Here is an 18,601-nt window from a genome sequence, read left to right as displayed (position 1 = left end):
CTAGCATGATGAAACTTTCAAATAAAGAGATAACCCCTGTTCTTAAGACTGCTCAGAACACTCAGTTTCAGACAGTTTTGTTTTTTAAGTTTGCAACTGTATGACATCATAAAGAGGGTATATCCAAATTTGGGGACATAGAAGAACCACCTACCTGCTTTTTCAAATCTGTTGCTAATGAGGGCCTTAAAGGGAGAGGAGTTAAAATTGGCCCAGTGTAAGATAAAGAAGAACTACTTTGAACTGTAAATCATGCAAAGCTGCTACAGAGGAGTCCAAGAATAAAAAATATGAAGTTGGAAATAAGAAAAGGTCCACTTTAACTGCCGATTTTGGCTATAATAGGAGACATTGTGGCATCAATTCCTGCGCCTATTTTATGCAATTTACACAAATTGAGTTTTTTTTTTTTCTGGAGGCTTCCACAGAGGGATTTGGAGGAATAACATGCCCTTCTATGCAAAGGTCCTTTTACCTGAACTGAAGCCATGCTGCACATTCATATATATGACAGATGCTCTACAAAGAGAATGCATCAGTTTGGCACACTGGTTTCAAGTGACAGCATTTCAAAATAGAACAAAATAAAATGAGAATTTGATTTCTTGCTTTATTTCAATCCAAATTTTTTAACTTTATGTTGAATGTATTCCAAGAGCTTCATCACATTTTTAAAAAACACAAAACCCACCAAATTTGAAATAGCAAAATGTCCCCAGAACAGCAGTTGTCTGTGTGTGGATTACTCGGTGCGAGAGTGCATGTGGAAGGACGTGATCACAGTGAACACCGATACAAGTCACAAGTCTATTTATAGAAAACATAACTCTCATCGCTACTAATTTGTTCTACAAAGTTGTGTTTGCCACCGATTCACAGCGAGGCAGAGGATGTGCATCTCAAAGCACTAAAACTATACCAAAAACGCACAAGTGCAGAGAAAAGCTGAACACTTACACCACTGTATAAACTCAAACACACGGAGACATTCAGTGCAGGTACATTCACATTGGGAACAGCGGTTTCTGCAGAGCGTGTCGACTTCTGACTGTGAGCTCGATTGGTCCCTAAATCTTTAGTATTTAGTTACTACAGAGTCCCACATTTTAAATAAAATGTAAAGAAAACAGAGGAGCTTTGCGAGTGGACACAAAGGAGTGAAATATGCTTTACATTCAATGTAGGGCTTCAGCCAGCACAAAGCTGCTGAGATCTGAACACAAACTGCTGCTTACACAAGAAAGCAAAAAGGCACAGCAGCAGCAGCAGGATGTAAGACAGAAATAAAATAAGACACTGTTAGTACGGAGGACTGAAGCTGTCAAAATTCATGTACAACAAGGAAATGAATAAAGATCAAATTATAAAGATTAAAAAAGTAAAAAGTTGTACAACTCAATTAATGAAAAAAAGAGCGACATATTTGTCACCATATTGTTTCCCATAATAGCAATTATATAGTATTTATTTATTTCCATTAATTTTTTTCCTTCCATTTATCTCCACAAACCTGTTTCTTCATTTCATCTTTATTTAGCTAAAACTGATTTTTTTCTTTATAAAAATGATGGCACTGTCATGCAGATAATTTTCCTTTCTACCTCCAAACGCATAACTTAACTACAAACTAATAACAATGGAAGATTAAATCACAAGTTAAAAATAAAATGAAAAAAAAAAATCAATGTTATAAAATGTGCCATAAATTAAGTAATACTTACGTTAATTTTTACTTATTAATTTTAGCGCATTTTATATCTTATTTGTTTATGAAGTTATTATTTCAGCATTTTTGGTCCTTCATAATTTTCCAGAGAGAAAGGCATGACATGAAATAAACTCTCAGAGCTAGCTTCTTATATGCTTGAAGTTGATTTATTTTAGTTACTGAATAAAACATATTCAAGTTAGAGTGACATAGTGACTACAGGCTTAAAGTAGACTCTCTCTGCTTTAATTCGAGGGGCTGAATAAAAGTAATCTCCAAGCTATTGAGGAATTACAGCCAATTTTAGACACATTACCCCATTTCGAACTTGAATATGTTTTGGCCAGCAGCCAAAATAATGTTTGACAACATGTTTCCCTTTTTTTTTTTTTTAAGTAATCTTGGAGCACAACACCCACATATTTATCACACAAAAAACATTTTAACTGATTAAACTGATTTAAGGTCAAACGAATGTGAGTGAAACTGGCTTAAAAATGTAAATTTGGCAACAAAAATTGAACAAAAAGGCAACAAAAAGTCAGGCCTACATGTTATAACAGCACTCAAACACACACACAAAACTGTTTTCAGCAGTGATAACAGTTTGAAGTAATTGTGGCAACAGATTTTTTTCTCTATGACTCTTTCCATTCAAAAGCTTCAACATATCAGATGCTCTCTCTTCTCATTAAAACAAAAGTCTTATTTCTGTCATATTTCTTGTAAAAGGTCTCACTTCATTAATATTTTCAACCCGTATCCATTGTATTCTACTTCACACTCTGTGCAGCTGCTGAAGGAAGCAACTAGAGCATTAAATTTGTAATAATCCGCAACTGAAAATGGTGCATTGATTTGGGACTATCATTAATGTTGGTTCACACCAACATTAATGATAACAAACTTTTGTGAGCAGTTTTAGAATATTTACATCCTCAGCAGGAAGCTGAAGGGTTTGTTCTGAAACAAAGAAAAATATGGAAGTCAGGAGGTGCCAAGATAAATAACGTGGGGTTGGTTTGATTTTTTTCGCTGACAGTGCAAAAAAACAAAACAACTCTATCCTCTCCTTGTTAAACTGTTAAAATCCAAATCTACAAGTTCTTTTATGTTATGTTTTTTCAACGTTTCAAATATGAAATGAAAACAAAAAACTTCAACCAACACTCAAACATAAGATAAATACTAAACTCAACACAACACCAGCAAAAAGAAAATTCTACTTCCAATCCCAGGATTCAAGGTCCGGATATCACAGAGAACGTACACAGAAACAACACACTGCCTTCACCTCAAAACACCAACAACCACACCTGATATAGAATGAACATGTGATTGTATGCCCATAATGAAATATTTATGATTTGTTCCACCTTAAAACGCTAATTTATTTCTGCTTAGCATTCCATCTCTCAAATTCCTTGGCATTTTGGTCTAACTTACTTTTAACCCATCAACAGGATTACAGCGAGTTTGGCACATAGAGATTTCTGAACACGTTTTACAGCAATGCCTTTAAAGTGCTCACTTCCTTCTCAAAATGACGTGTAATATTTATTAATTTTTTTAAAAAGCAAAAACAAAAAAAACCCTAAAAAGTCTGACACGTGCAGGGATAAATTTGTTCTACAGAGCACTGAAACTGCCAAAATTAAAGCAAAATATAATAATGAATGCCCAGGTGATATGTAGAATAGTTGACTTCTGACCTCGAGTTTGAGCTCACTGAGATTTCGAACTTCGAACTTGATTTCGTATTCACAAACTTGGGTGTCCACATTGCCCGCTTGCCCCATGGTGTGACAGCAACACCCCATCAGGCATAAAAGGGTAACAGGGAATTGGAAAAAAATAAGATATGGGAAATTAAAATAGAAATTTCTATTTACTTTGTTATAAATTAATGAATATTTGTTTTAGGCATCTGATATAATTTTAATTCAGTTACAGATTTACTATTTATTATTTTAGCAGTTTTGATCCGCCATATGTTTGAAAATCTGGTGAAAATTCTTTTAGTTTGTTTGGTTTCTTACACTATCTCATGAGCTCCCCCTGCTGTACCCTTCCCTGAATTGCAGCTAAACCTTTTAAAATCAAAAATCAAATAAACAGGAAGTAGAATGTTTCTTATTGATCAGGTGTAGTAGAGATCATGGAGATTCAGACTTTCTCTGGATAACAAGACGCCCCCAAACCTGCACGTGTACACAAGCCTTCCTCAGTGCAAACCTTCATTTTGCAGCCACCGTCAATATTGTGCATCAAATAGGTGAGAACATAAACACGCCTGCTTTGGATTTCTCTAACGGAATAATTGTAATACTCTGCCTCTGGTTTAGAGGAGGTACTACGACAGTGAGCAGGTAACAGTTAGAGCTGTAAGTCGTTGCTAAGCAGTAGGCAGTGTAAGAGTTTACAGCACAGTGACCACAGTGAACAACGCCACTGTTGACACCAGAAACAACATCATGTTGTAACAGTAACACCCTTTCCACAGTCTCTCATATCAGAAGCTTCACTGGTTGTGGAGCTGGCGCTCCCTGAAGGCAGAGCTATAGATATACAGAGTAAGGCAAACATGGTTTCAGGACAATCCAACAGAGCCATATTTGCACCAAATGCTCTGAGGCCATTACACCCTCTCTTTTTAAAACACCCTGTGTAATCACCACGGAGCCTTTAGTGCTAACAGTGAGCAGGAAGTTAACCAGGCTATGTATGTCTATGGCTCCGCTCCATAGCAGCCCGGTACAGAAAGTCCTCAACCAGCCTCAGAGAGTCAGGCTGCGACTTAAGAAGAGGCATGTTATGGTGGAGATGGAGACTGAAACCAGCCCGGTGCTGTCAGAGGAGACAGCACAAGGCCAGCGGGATGAGTGACGCCAACAGGAAGTAGGTGATTCTGTAGAGGTGAAGAGGAGAGAAAGTCACCATGATGATGGCCAAGGGGAGAGGGAGGCAGGAGGTCAGAGGCAGCAGTTTACTGAAAAACATGAAGAACAAGTTAACTGTTAGCATGAAGGATCTCACTGGGAATGTGTGTGCTGGGCAGGTGTGCTCCTACCTGTTGCTGAGCTTTAAAGTGTTACAGTTAATAAGCAGCATGTAGACAAAAATTAGAGGCACGATGTATGGCCAGCAAGGGTCGGGATTCAGCTGGGTGGAATACCTGCACAGGTTCAACAAACAGAGAGCGTTAATATGGAACTCCTTATCCTAATGATCACACTCTGTACCTTTGTGTTTATTTAAGCATACGGTTCCCATATTCTTATAAGTCCAGAGGAGTTAACGGTAACATCACTCGAGGTCAAACCTAAAAACCCAAATAACAAGTCCAGACATTTAGGCATTTTATGCAAATAACCAAGTAGGTGCACTCTGTAACATTTTTAATATAATAAAAATTCATTTATGTGAATTTACAGGGAAAATCCAAAAGGATATGACGGTTTCTGCCCTGAACTCTGCCTCCATGACATCCACACATTTACCCATCAAATGCTTCCCTGTGTGCAAGGAAAGTAGTTTAGGGTACAGTAATGGAGCTGCAAGCATAAAATATATCTATCTATCTCTATATATAAAAACTTCAGACTTAATTTACTCAAGTGCAATAATAAAAAAATGATTTATGCAGTCCTATTTATCTCTCGGCCTCTTCCGCACACACTGAGTCATAACAGCTTGCTCCCTCGGCTGTCTGCTTGAAGCCAGAGCAGCAGCTGTGTGATCATGGGTGAACTTCAGGTAGACTTCCTTTGTAAATCAGACACTCTACTGGAGACTGCTGTAGTCATTCTGCTACTGCACAGGTGCGTTAAAACAAACATACTGCACGGTTAGCATCTATTTATCAACTGTGAGGTTCAGAGAAATTAACGCTGATGTGCAGAGCAGCATCTTTCTCTCACATACCTCAGGTTACGGATCCAGTGGATGAGCGAGGGACCGCTGAGCATGACGGGCAGCGTGAAAAGCGCCGACAGGCAGAGGTGGAGCTGCAGGTCATCCCTCACCTCCTGCAGGGCGCACTCCGACAGCAAGGGGGTGCCGTTGCTTTCTTTAGACCTGCTCAAGCATTCGGGATCGATCGTGCCATTCTCAGCTTCTTTGTGCTTCCGGGGAGCCTGGAAAGACACCAGAGATGATGAATCAGACAAAGCTTGGTTTATAACAGTTTGGCAATCTGTATTTGAATAAGCAGATGTGGGAATGCCATAAACTGCAGTTCCCCTATTGTCCACTTGAGGCCATTGCCAGCCAGTCACTCACTCAATCACTGCAGCAAAATTAAGTACGGTTACAGCCTGAAATGAAAGAAAAATGAAAATCTTACAACATAAATGTTAGTTAAACCTGAACATCTTACCAGATTCAACATGTGTCTCAAATATCTTTCTGTCATCTGCAGCCTCAGAACCTGAGAGCAACAAACAAACACAAACAGCAGCTCAGCTGAAACTTCAAAACAGAGTTTGTTTCCACAGAGGAAGTCCATGCTACACCAAAGGCTCCTGCACCACTTAAAAAATAAATAAATTAATACAATTCATGGTTTTTAAATATCTATTTAAGAACATAAAATATACACTAGAAAATCTGTTTGCTTTGGTGTTTGGTCAAGACAAAGACAAACTGAATACTCCTGAGAAAGTCATGAAAAACCCAAAAGCTTTAAAACCTGATTCACAAAATTTACCTGCCCAGCACTGTTTTTATCTGCTAGTCTTAAACACATAATCAAATTTAAAGTAAATTTATGGTAAATATTAGATATTTTAAGGCTTTTTTCCTTCATTATAATCTGAATTACAGGAAGTGTTACCTGCTAAGCAGCTCTGGACAGCAGAATTATAAATAATTTAATTAAATCAATATTCACCCTATAAAGGTGGAACAGGAACGAGGCAAATATCGACAACGCCCCACAGGAAGTCCCGCCCATAACAGTCAGACACAGCGTGATGAGGAGCTGGGTTCGCAGCCGCAGGGTGCCACAGTCTCTGGAGACAGACGGCCTGCAGATGAAAAGAATTAAAACTCAAGCGAACAAACAGACAATCAGCCACAGTTTCAAATGTTTGAATGAACCTCGGTACCTGTGCAATGGAGCCAAGACCAACGAGATCAGCCGGATAACAAGTCTGAGTAGAGTGCTGCCCCAGTACGCCACAGCTGCCCCAAAAATATACAGCAGAGGGGAGAGGAGGTGAACCCATTCTTCACCTGGTGTCTCCTCTTCATGAAATGCCACATCAGGGAAGGTTGGAGGGAGTGTGTCCATAGAGGGGAGGAAAAGCATGGACCAGACCTCCTGAAAGCAGCTACAGCTGTGGGGGGGACAGAAGGGAAAACCATCCTGAGGGGTTTGACTGTTATATGAAAATTTATCTTAAATTAAAGCAGGAGGCCGAGGCGGTTTTAACCTACAGTCAGTTTTTTCCGAGGCCAGAAAAAAAATAACATTCCCACTCAGCTTCATATTAGAACCATTAAGCTTACCTGAGTGCGATGTGCAGAATATACACGGGCAGGTTGACTTTGTGGGGCTGCAGGCCTTTGCCCACCATCTGACTCATGTCTGCAGCTCGCCTTGACTTCAGGATGGAGGACACCTGCCCCCCACAGGCCAGAAGGAGGGTTACAGCTGTGTACACTGGTACCATGTGACCACAGAACCTCAGTATCTGTCAGATAAGATGCCACAGCGTGAATCAAGTTGGTAATTAAAGATGAAAGATTTATTCGAATGCCACGATGCCCCTAATTTCACCGGAATAAATAAAACAAGGCAATTCCTACCTGTCCGAGCACCCTGGGTAACGAAGTTCTTATGGAGACCTAAGTCACAGGGTAAATATTTAACAGTTTGTCACAACAAATGTGAAGAAGACTCGACCTTCTTTCTGGTAGCTGGAAGGTAGTACCTTATACTGGCAGTTGGGGGCAGTGTGGAGCTGCAGGAGTGCACCTGAGGTGTTGTCTGGACGACTTGTGTGGAGCATCCCTGAGATCTCCGTCACTGATGGCACGCTGGCAGACAGATCACATCAATCATGACAGGTTAAAAGAAAAGCTACTCATCATAGGTCAAAAATAGTTCTTGTTTTCCTGGTACTAGTCTGAGTCAAACCCCTCAGTTCATCCTCTGTCTCTAACAAGCAGATGTAAAACCTCTTTAAGTAAACTTTCTTTTGATTGGCTGCCCCTCCCAAACAGAAGGTTGGAACTGCAGGTGGGTCAGGCTTCTGCGCTCTGGCATGACCGCAGTGGGAAATTCGATCTTACTGACATCAGACGGGCCAAAATGTGGAGGGAAAATAAAAGCATTTGGCTCACCATGGTTACTTAAACATAGTCTCTAAGAATAACTTCAGAAACTCACCTGACCGTGGTTAAAGAGTCCTCTCGAAACCATGGCACCTTTATCCTGTACACGCTCGGCAATCTGTCTGCAGACACACAATCAGTCACCACTATTACATTACAGCATGAGCACATGAGCCTCTTGATCCAACAACACACACTCACCTTTCTGTACTTTGCACTGGCTTGCAACATTAATTCTGAAAGCCTGATAGACCTGGAGACACAGAGGAGTTTTAAATTTAGCTGAAACAGGGAAGCTGATCCTGACTAGAACCTGAGAACACAGTGAAAGCTACCTGGTGAAAGTGTTGCAGCTCGATGGTGTGAAGAAGTCCAGAGGAGTTAACCGTAACATCACTCGAGGTCAAACCTAAAAACCCAAATAACAATTGCTGAAAAAAAACAACCTTTTTTTTAAAAAAAAAAAGTTTGTGAATCGGTTTTACTAGATTACTCACCGAAGGACAGGACATGCGGCACTGCGACAGACAGAGTCTGAGATTCTTCTCTTTGCCACTCACACTCCACCGTGAACTGCAGAGCAGACAGACACACAAACCTTGACAAGCTCTTTAAAAAAGGGGGGGTTTGTTTGTTTGGCTTCTTCCTCTTCTGGCCTCTGTTTTTGGGTAGTCTCAGGCTGATCACAGATCAGGTCAGAATCAGCATGCAACATACAACTGGATCACCTCCATCACTGCTTTTGGTTTAGTTGAGAGAGGCTTGCCCAAGTAGAGCAAGCAGGACGCAGCACACATCAAATCCATTTGCTCACGGTAAATTTACAGCACAATAACATCTGCGGGCTAAATTGGACATCACACAGACTTTACACCATGGAACTAGGAGGTAGTCTTAGCAGAATTTGTGAACCATTGTAGTTTCACCTCTGTTAGGTTTAAAACGGTAAAAGGAGTGAAAACAGCTTCAGCTTTTTATATATCAGAAAAAAAAACTTTAAATCCTTTGATGCCACTGTGGACTTGTGCACATTGACCACAAACACTCATGACTAAACTCAGCTATTCTTAGGAAAGCTGTGTACAAAATCTACAGCCAGAAAGATGATCTGGAGCTTAAAGTTTAAATAAAACAAGCCAACACTGGTCTCCTCATTTCAAATATAGGCTATGGAAGTAGAAGTATAACAATGGCAAACAGACCAGAACATTTTTACTGCAGGTTAATCTGAAAATACTGAGTCATTGTTTAGTTTGAAGTACCTGCTTGCCATTGAGGTTTGAGGCCGAGACAAACAGATGAGTAAAAGACGACAAGTCACTGAGCCTCAGAGTCAGGACCTGAGGAGGACGACAGACTGTTAGGACAGCTGATGGGACAAAGACTGAACTGAATGGAGTCTCTTTTAGACCATAGTTACCTTGTAGGGAGGCAAAAGCTCAGTTCCCTTAGACAGATCCGCTGCAAACACACTGGAGGAAAAGGGACATAAAAGAAACAGAAATAAATAATTGTGTAACACATCCACAAACTCCATCACATTTTTCACATTGGAGAAAAATATTAAAGATGCTTATTGAGAATAAAGGTGGTGGGAAAAGCTTGACATTAATGATATTCTTACCATGATGAGCCATTCTTTTGCAAACAGCCGTACACCCAGCTGGTCATCTCCTGTTGGACAATAAATCAGAATCTCTTTTCACTTGGTTTCAAATTTAAAAAGATGTTCTTGGTTCTCCTGCACTAAATATGAAGCATTTAGCCTTAACTCTTACACATGTTAATATTATCAAGCTCTTACAGCTCAAAAACAAAAGGTAATAACTCACCAGGTTGTTGCTCCGGCAGTAGAAATGGCTGTAGGCTTTCCTGCGACTCGACAGGGCAAACAGGAAGAACTTGGGTTGTCCTTCCTGTACAAACAGAGAGCAAAACACTTATGATTACTGTAATCGCTTTGTTTGTTTTGTCAGATTAATTAGTCAAATAATCCTGTTTTGTAGCCTTGACCAGATGTGAAGTGCGACATGTGGGTTTAACTGAGACATCGTTTATGGGACGCTACACGCTCATACTCGTACTCTTCAAGCACAGTGTAGTCACACCGTAAAGCACAGCCTGATTTATTATCTTATTTTCATTTATTTTTAATGAGACGATAACTGACACAATAAACATTGTGTTATATTCGATAAGACTCTAAAGTAGCGCTTGTAATCACGAACAATGAATCAGGAACATGTTTACTGAGGTCACAAGTAATTTTATAATTTCTATACAATCAGAATTCTTTTTGAAACAGGAGGCCCCGCCCCCTCATGGCCTTTAAGCACTACTGCACTGGTTTCATTTTTCAGACCTGTAAGCTACGTCCATCTTTTTCATACAGTCTATGGATTAGACATCACTCCAGATGGTTTCATTTTTACCGAGTAGATACATTTTATAGATTAAAAATAACTTTCTTTTACAACTTGTATCAGCTACTGGCAGATAATCCATTCAATTATTAATCATCATTACAGATGGGTGAGGCTCTGTTGTACCTTTGGTGTGCTGTAAGCCAGACGAAGTGTGTTAACTTCACTCCATGCATCAGGAAGATCTGGAAAAGAAAACAAACAACAGGACACCGATCTTAGTGATTCATCATTAATGCACAGTGAGGTACAGCGAAACTTTGGATGCAAGTGTATTACACTGTCGCCATGAACCATAAAAGAAGAGATGGAGACCTGAAATGGAGACTGGTGTCTCTTGAGTTTCTCCAGGCAACCTCACGGGATGTTTAATGAAATGATGGTTCAGCACAGCTAACTTCTTCTCAGAGTTTTCTGTGAACTGTTAAGAGTAAACTGATTAAGTTAGGTTGTCAGATTTATTCATTTGCTTTAAATATTCCCATCTCCCAACTCTCTCTGATGGAGGTTTGTCTTTCATGTCTCCTCAGAAGGAAAACACATGTTGTTGTTGTTCACACCTGTCTGGTTTCAGGATCGATGAGATCAAAGAACGCCCTGACAGTGGCAAGAACAAGCTCCTTGCACCTGAAACACAAAGACGCACAAACATAAATAATTTTAGTAATATTTAAATATGGCTCCAAAAAAGGAAAAAGTCCTTTACCAGACAATGGACAGATGATCAGTAGACACCCACGTCCTGGGAACTGCAGTCACCTTGGTAAAAACAAGACAAAAAAAACTTAAGATACAAAAGTACATTTTAAAAAAACAGCACTTGGAGTCAAAAACAACACAAAATGAGAACTTTTCCTTCAAATAGTCCCAAAGTGAGAACAATACCAAAAGGAACCAGAGAAAAAGGGCTGAATTGAAACTTTATTCAGGAGCAAATCGTACCACCAGTGACAGCTTGTTCGGGTCTCCTGGAGGACACGGCAGGGAAGTGAGGCCGGAGCGGACCTGGTAGTCACGATAACCACCCCCGACAGACAAAACTGTGACATTCCTGAGCTTGTTTGCCTGGTTAACCCACTTCTGTCTGACTGCAGAGTAGAAATCTGCACACAGCAACCAAGCAGAGAAAAAAAAAAAAATGTAGAAATCTGTTTATGCTACATGAACGAGTCGAACTGAGCAGGTTTGACCAACTCTTACCCAGCAGGTACGGGTCCAGGGCCAGCACTGGAGCCAGGTGAGGGGAGGCCTGGGTGATGATGAGGCTGACCAGGTTAGTGTTGAAACGAGGCAAAGTGAACAGTGCCCGGGCCACCACTCCTCCCATGGAGTGACCGACGAGCACAACGCTCTGAGGTGGGGTCTTCAGGTGCTGGAGAGATAAAAACCCGTGAAATTTTCAAGTCTTCTGGCGGGTGTAGAGTTCAACTTAGTTTCCCTTCACTTTAAATTTGACATTAGGTGAAGACCGGTTATAATCTCTCTCTCTCCGTCACTTGGAGTGACCCAGTCTGATATTCAAGGCCTAACCTTGTACAGCCTCAGGATGGCTTTGATGCTCTCGTGCAGGAAATGCGTCTGCCTGAGCAAACTGCCGCCGTAAAGCGCCACCAGCTCCTCGTTGAAGTCCACGGTGAACACGTTGAAGTGGAGACCTCCCTCCATGGTTTCAGCCTTCCTCAAAGCGACTGAGCCCAGAGATCGAGCTTCAACAACAGAAGAACACAGATGGTGTTAAATCAGTGTGGAATAAACTGAATGATGTGGTGCAGCCGTGGGGTCAGCACTACTTAGCTATCCAGCATCATCTGATCAGATAAATCTCTGCAAGAGTTATTTATAATTTTATTTTTTCAGACTTTGGATTATTGATAAAAGTGATCATGGAAGCCAGAAAATGGAAGCAGGAGAAGAAATGTTGAGGAATACTGCATGCAGGGCAGCAAAAAACCACCAGAGTAACAGCAAAATCTGTTTGTATTCACAGGAATAAAAGCGGGGGTGTTCCCCTCCTACACACAGCTGGTGGAAAGAACGGATAGCCACCATCATCTCAGAAAGGAGTTGCATCAACAAGAGTTATTAGTTGGAGAAAATATTGAAGTCACCAGAAGATTCCAGGTTAGAATTCCCCCAGAATTAAAAATCTAATATACAATAAATTATATTATAAAATGCAGTGCACATTTATTCTTAAACCATTAAAAAGTATATTCACCTATTAACTGCATTTTATTTAGCATTAGCATTGGAGGTTTGAGCAAATTCTACTCAGCAGGAATAAACAGCACATGTGCTGAGGACTGTTTCCACTCACAGGTTTATTTCTATTATTTTGGACTGATTAAACTACAGTGAGTGAGTTCATGATACTAAGAGAAGTACAGCAGTGAGGCTCGGTGATGCGTTTAAAATGCCATAATAACGACACAGCAAAAAACAAGCGCAAACTGTGAAAACATGTGCTTGAACCAGTTTTTCATGATGAATAGATTAGAAAAACACACTGAGGTATCCTGATCGATGTGATAATGCAAAAAGCTTTGAGCATCTACTTAAAGTTAAAAAACTGAATGCTTGTGTTCCAAATTATGAGTTTTTATTCGAAACCAGGGATGTATATGGTATACCCCAACACTTCAAACCAGCTTCAAGACCCATAAACCTAATTAAGAAAGTAAATAAGTTAATACTAACATGACTTAGCAACTTGGGGGTTGAAGTATCACAAGTTATTGTTGACCAACTTAATTTAGTGCATACTCTAAACGATGATACATAATCACCCCAGGATTCCCAAAAGGATCCCTTTTCCTGTCTTCAATTAAATGTCAGTTTCTACATAACATACATTTTGTGGACTATATGAATCCAGTCCTCGAGTGAAGGCAAGTCCTTCACCAACTGTTTTTTTAGAGCTTTCTTACAAGAAAATGTTCAGAGATTTGTTTTCAAATCCATCCATCACTGAATTCTTTTTTTCTTCATAAATATATTTGCTCATTTTATACGACTACAAAAATAAAATAAAAACCTCCTAGTTAAACAAAAACAAACAAGCCACAACATCCAGTTCAATTCAGTTTTATTTATATAGCATCAAATCACAAAAGCAGTTGCCTCAAGATGGTTAATATTGGAAGATAAAGACGCCACTAAAATGAATGAGTGAAACACCCAACATCAAAGAAAACCCTTTGAGCAAGCAAATGGCGACAGTGGGAAAGAAAACCTGCCTTTTAACAGGAAAAAAAAAAACTCCAGCAGGCTCAAGCAGGTGCCGCTGTCTGACAATCCATATTCACAACAGTATGGAAACAGATATACAGCTGTGGTCTGAAACAGTTTTTATGCTATTTCACCTTTATAAAACCTCCCACCATTTTTCTATTCAGGTTAAATTTATGCTTTTAAACGTTTTCAAGCGATGCTCCTCTTAGTGAGTTGGAGGCTGTGAGGTACTCTTGATGACAACTGGCTGAGCAGAGAGAGACTGTCACACATCATACCAACTTTTGGTTTTGCAGTTTTTTCTCGTGGGTCAGAGTATAAATAGGCCACACGATTTCCTGGTCTCTTAACAAGGAATGTCATTTGTTGAAGAAGAAAACAGCCCTCAGTTTCACAGCGCAAAACACAACACTAACTTTGGACATTTTAACCCCTCATGTGCAAAAAGCAAGCATCACAAAGACAAAAATTTCTGTTTGTGAAGGAAACTTCAGTTTGTTTTTTCAGCCAGTAATGACTCAACAAAAAGCTTGATGTCCTCCGTTTCTCCTTTGTCTTTGCTGTAGCACAAAACTTAACTTCTCAGTTTTTTCCCCCCACTCCTTCATGATAGTTTAAATGTAAGCACTGGACCATTATCAACTTTGCACTCTTACCTTGTTTATAACTTCCGGCATTTCCAGGCAGGAAAAGCACAGGGGCGCCGGTGAGTTTGAGTGCTCGGGTCTCCTGGGCGTAGACACCCTCTCCGTACAGGTAGAGCCCGTAGGCCGGGTACAGTCTGGCCACACGGCGAGGCAGCGCCACACGCTGAAACCACACGGAGAGCGGTTAGGAGGCAAAAACTCACACAGCTCATTAGCCTGCTGTCACAGTTACATCACAAAGAGCTTGCTATAGAGCAACTACAGCTGAGCCTACATGTAATCTACAGCTGATTTACTCCAAGCACCTACGCAAATACTGAGCATGAGTACAGCTGATCCTTAATGTTTAAAAGTGACAAATATACTATAACACTAGCTTTTCGTATTGAGCATTAAGGGAATAATTCTGTTGGGGAGGTGGGGTGTTTGAAATGAACTGAAGTATGGACAGTAAGGAGCTGAAATTTTATGCAAGTCCTATTAAAAATTCATTTTTTCCCCTAGAAATTTTTAACAGGACATTCTGGGATTGTCAGGTACAAGTCATTTGGGGAGCTGCAGTATGACAAAGCGCTAACTCTCATTTTAGTTTGACACTCTGATGAAATGCCCAACATTCATAAGAAATAAATACGTTTACTTGGTTTTTATGGAGGGCCCAAAGTGTCAAAATTAAAAGTCCTCAAATGACTAAGAAAAAACAAAAAAACTGAACTTACTGACTGCTTCTTTATTCATTTACCTATGAATTTACGCCATTGTCTATTTAAAATTTGACATGTTTTTAAAGTGTAGCATGATTTAAAAACAATTTATGGTCATCGATCATTTTCTTAAACCTGTTTATTTCCATATTTTCTTTTCAAATGAAATGTACTTATTGTACCAAAATGGTGACCCCCTAACCTAAAAACTAACCCGTTTATTGGGACAATAGAGGCACTTTAATTTTATAAGACAAAGACTTCTGATCCAAGCTGTGAAAACATTATAATAACCTAATTTTTAGGGACAAAGAAATATTAGATTGAATGCTCGTCTAAAAAAAAAAAAAAATTGAGGTTTATGGATGTGACATTAAACCAAAGGTGATGAGACTGTGTGCCTGAGTGCAGTTTATTTTATGGTCATGTGTGACATCAATTTGAGGGCTTTGTGTCTAAATGAGACTCTTCTAAATGTCTTAGTTATCAAAGGGGGGATTTTATTGAAAGTAAATGGATACATTTTGTATTAACTGACTTATAAACGGTGTTAACACTTGGTAACAATGACTCATTAACATTGTAATTCTGGAAGTGAAGTGAATTTCGGCTGTTTTGTTATCTTTTTACATTTCTTCATGAATTTCTGTTTCATGAAACGAACGAGGGCGGTGTCCTTCAAAGTGTCATCTCTTCACCTGCCGTTTGATCGACACTCGGCTCACGACAGAAATGGCCTTCTCGAGTCAGGGGATTAGAGAGCTGAAAATAAAGCTGTCAGTCAGGACCATTTACTTTGATGTTTAAAATAAAGTAACCGTGCATGTGATGTCTCATGGTGGGATATTGTAGCAGTTATTTTCAGACATACACACACCTGCTGACCTTTCAAAATAAGAGCAAAGAGACTATCTAAAATAAAACACCTTACAGACAGTTTTAAAATAAGATCATTTTTCAAAAGAAGTTAATAATATATCTGGGACGCATATGTGAGATGTCAAAACCAGGTGGCAAAAGCACTGAGCCAACACAAAAATACTACAAGGTGCAGTTCTTCTAATGTCCACTAGATGCTCTAACTGTGTCCCCATTGACTCTAGTGTTAAATTGTCCACCTTTAAAGCAGAAATAAAGATGTTTACAGCTTGTCAATAGATAATTTCTTCCTTTAACAACTGTACTGGGTGAAATTTTTTAACTCAACTGTTCTTATTTTTTGAAGCCTTAACATTAAGGGCATGGCCAGTTTGACTGATCGGTGTGCCAATATAGACAGCTGTAGCTGACAGCTGGCTGGTGGGCCTCACTTCTGCTAATTTTAGTGACTTAACTGCACCTCTACACCACGTTTTGCTGCTGGGGCAAGTGCTGTAGCTTTGGTGTCTTTGGTGTCTATTTTATTAGTCCTAGTTAGCAGGTATCTGGGTCTGTGCATTACACCTGTGTAGTCTATGACTTGCTAGTTCATATGCTGGCTTGAACGGGACTCTTGTTTCTGTCTTTTAAGTATTTGAATTGTTAATCCTTTAACACTAAAATTAAACCGAAAGGTAAATAACGGTAAATAAGGTTTTGTTTATTTTTTAATTTAAAATTAAATAAATAAAGAAGCCAGTTAACATAGAAATATCTGTTTAGTTTATATCACATCTTAAAATGGATGCATTTGTTTTATTCTTTTTAACATCATGTCAATTTATTTTCTGAAGACTTTGTTTTAAATTTTGGCCGTCTTCGACCTCCATACATTTCCGCCCTGTATATCTCGGAACTCTGTTCCCGATACTCTGTCCATTGTGCACAATGTATCTACATATCTACATAAAGTGGGACTCTGAATCCTTGTTCTCGCTAACAGAACACACACTCCTGAACTGTGTGAACTCAGGCTGATGCCCACATGGCGCATGGCCTCCAGCTGTGCCCCACTTCTGGACAGATGAACCCATTAGTGCGCATATAGAGGAGAGGAAGGCGACCACTTCAACTACTTTCACGAGGCTTGGACCTGTGTGCATTTAACCCACGTCCGATATCATGCAAAGCTGATCTGCAGGTGACCTGCTGAGAGGGGTCAAGCATCAGCAGTTAATTCAAGCTGCATTGATAATAATCCGACTAACCTAAACCTCAGCAAACAAACACTCACACACCTGTCAGGGAGGACAAAGAGCGACCACACACACTGATAGGGTAGCCACGCACCTGACATTACTTTCTCCCTCAGTTAACGCTAGCAGCCTTCAGAAACTAGCTTAGAACACACCTGGCAGTCATAAACCAACATTCATTCGCGCTAATAAAAATAAGAAGCCACTTAGCGACACACAACCAGCCTCTGCCTTAAACAGCACACCGAATATACCTAACTGATGGCTGATATGCGGGTCTTTGGAATGCTCTGAGTTAATTAGCTGAGTACTCACCCGATACTCCGGGTATTCAAACATATAGGTCATACTGCATCTGTTCTCCTCGAAGCCTATCAGCAACTCTCGCAGGCCGACCGCCAGCAGCCCCGCGGCCAAACCGTAAAAAGCCACCGCGGCGAGCTTCATGCTTCCACCGTGAGTGTGGCTTTTAAATTTCACTGATGTCTGAGCTACACGATTCCATTTTCCTTCTGTTCGTCCCCCGCCAGGCTGTCAGACACCGGCTGAAGCTCACAACAGGAACCACACGCCGCACACCCAAAGAGTGGCAGCTCGGCCGGCCAATGGGTGTAAAGCTCTAAATGAAATGGACCAATGAGAGAGCAAATAGGGAGTCACACGTTTCACGCGAGAAATAGCTACGCTTAGCTTAGCAGCTTTTGATAAGTTTTTTCTTATTATTTTCAAATTTTATCATCTTGTGTGTTATTAACAGTATTACCTTTATTTATATGTATATATTTTTCAAGCAATTAAACATTAGTCAATCTGTGACAATTTCAAAGCTAAAATAATTAATTAAAGTGCAAATTATACAGCATTCATGGCAGCTGCCAACTGGAAAAAAATAAAAGACAAATACCAATACCATGCTCTTTTCCCCCTTGAAAATCTGATTGTATAAATCCCAAGACAAAAAAACCCCCAAAACTTTTTCTTTAATTAAAAACTTTTCTTTAATTAAAAAGTTTTGAGACTCGTGATTAATCCAAAGTGAAATTCAAAAGTAATTTCTTTTTAAAGAAAAAATACAAGCATATGTGTGTCTGTGATATTTTTCTCAAGGTGGTGGCGCAGTGGTTAGCACTGTTGCCTCCCAGCAATAATGTCCTGACTGGGCTGTTTCTGTGTGATTGTGTAATTCAGGCCTCTTCCCATGTCCATATGCATGCACACATGCATGGCTTTAACTGCGCATCTAATTAAGTCTTAATATAAGAGTATAATAGAAGAATAAGTATAATCTAAGATATGTAATTTCAACAGCATTACTTAGTTTTTGCCGAGACTATTCTTATAAAGCAGACTTTAGTTGTTCGGATTTAAGTCTTTGTTGTGATGATTCTAATATTTGACACCACTATTGGGTCTAAATTTGGTGTAGATCAGTGTA

The 18,601-nt window shown here is 39.8% G+C and overlaps 1 protein-coding gene across 1 annotated transcript; it reads right to left on the bottom strand.

Annotated features, from left to right (window-relative positions):
* Positions 1 to 596: 596 nt before the first annotated feature.
* On the bottom strand, positions 597 to 17,776 carry pgap1 (post-GPI attachment to proteins inositol deacylase 1). Its single transcript, XM_040027473.1, has 26 exons — positions 17,482 to 17,776; positions 14,358 to 14,511; positions 12,001 to 12,176; positions 11,671 to 11,842; positions 11,413 to 11,573; positions 11,177 to 11,229; positions 11,031 to 11,097; positions 10,786 to 10,891; positions 10,597 to 10,655; positions 9,880 to 9,963; positions 9,672 to 9,721; positions 9,468 to 9,519; positions 9,310 to 9,387; positions 8,545 to 8,620; positions 8,383 to 8,456; positions 8,249 to 8,300; positions 8,103 to 8,169; positions 7,645 to 7,750; positions 7,520 to 7,558; positions 7,220 to 7,404; positions 6,817 to 7,047; positions 6,600 to 6,735; positions 6,087 to 6,137; positions 5,633 to 5,844; positions 4,779 to 4,883; positions 597 to 4,697 (listed from the first exon to the last, which is right to left on the bottom strand). The coding sequence occupies exons 1-26, from the start codon at positions 17,611 to 17,613 to the stop codon at positions 4,559 to 4,561; spliced, it is 2,817 nt and encodes a 938-aa protein (XP_039883407.1). The 5' UTR covers positions 17,614 to 17,776; the 3' UTR covers positions 597 to 4,558.
* Between the last annotated feature and the right edge of the window lie 825 nt (positions 17,777 to 18,601).

Source organism: Simochromis diagramma, unplaced genomic scaffold (genome assembly GCF_900408965.1).
Source record: "Simochromis diagramma unplaced genomic scaffold, fSimDia1.1 OVJJ01000343.1, whole genome shotgun sequence".
Classification (NCBI taxonomy): Eukaryota; Metazoa; Chordata; class Actinopteri; order Cichliformes; family Cichlidae; genus Simochromis; species Simochromis diagramma.
Note: the sequence above shows the minus strand (reverse complement) of the source record. Positions and strands in the feature narration are given on the sequence as shown.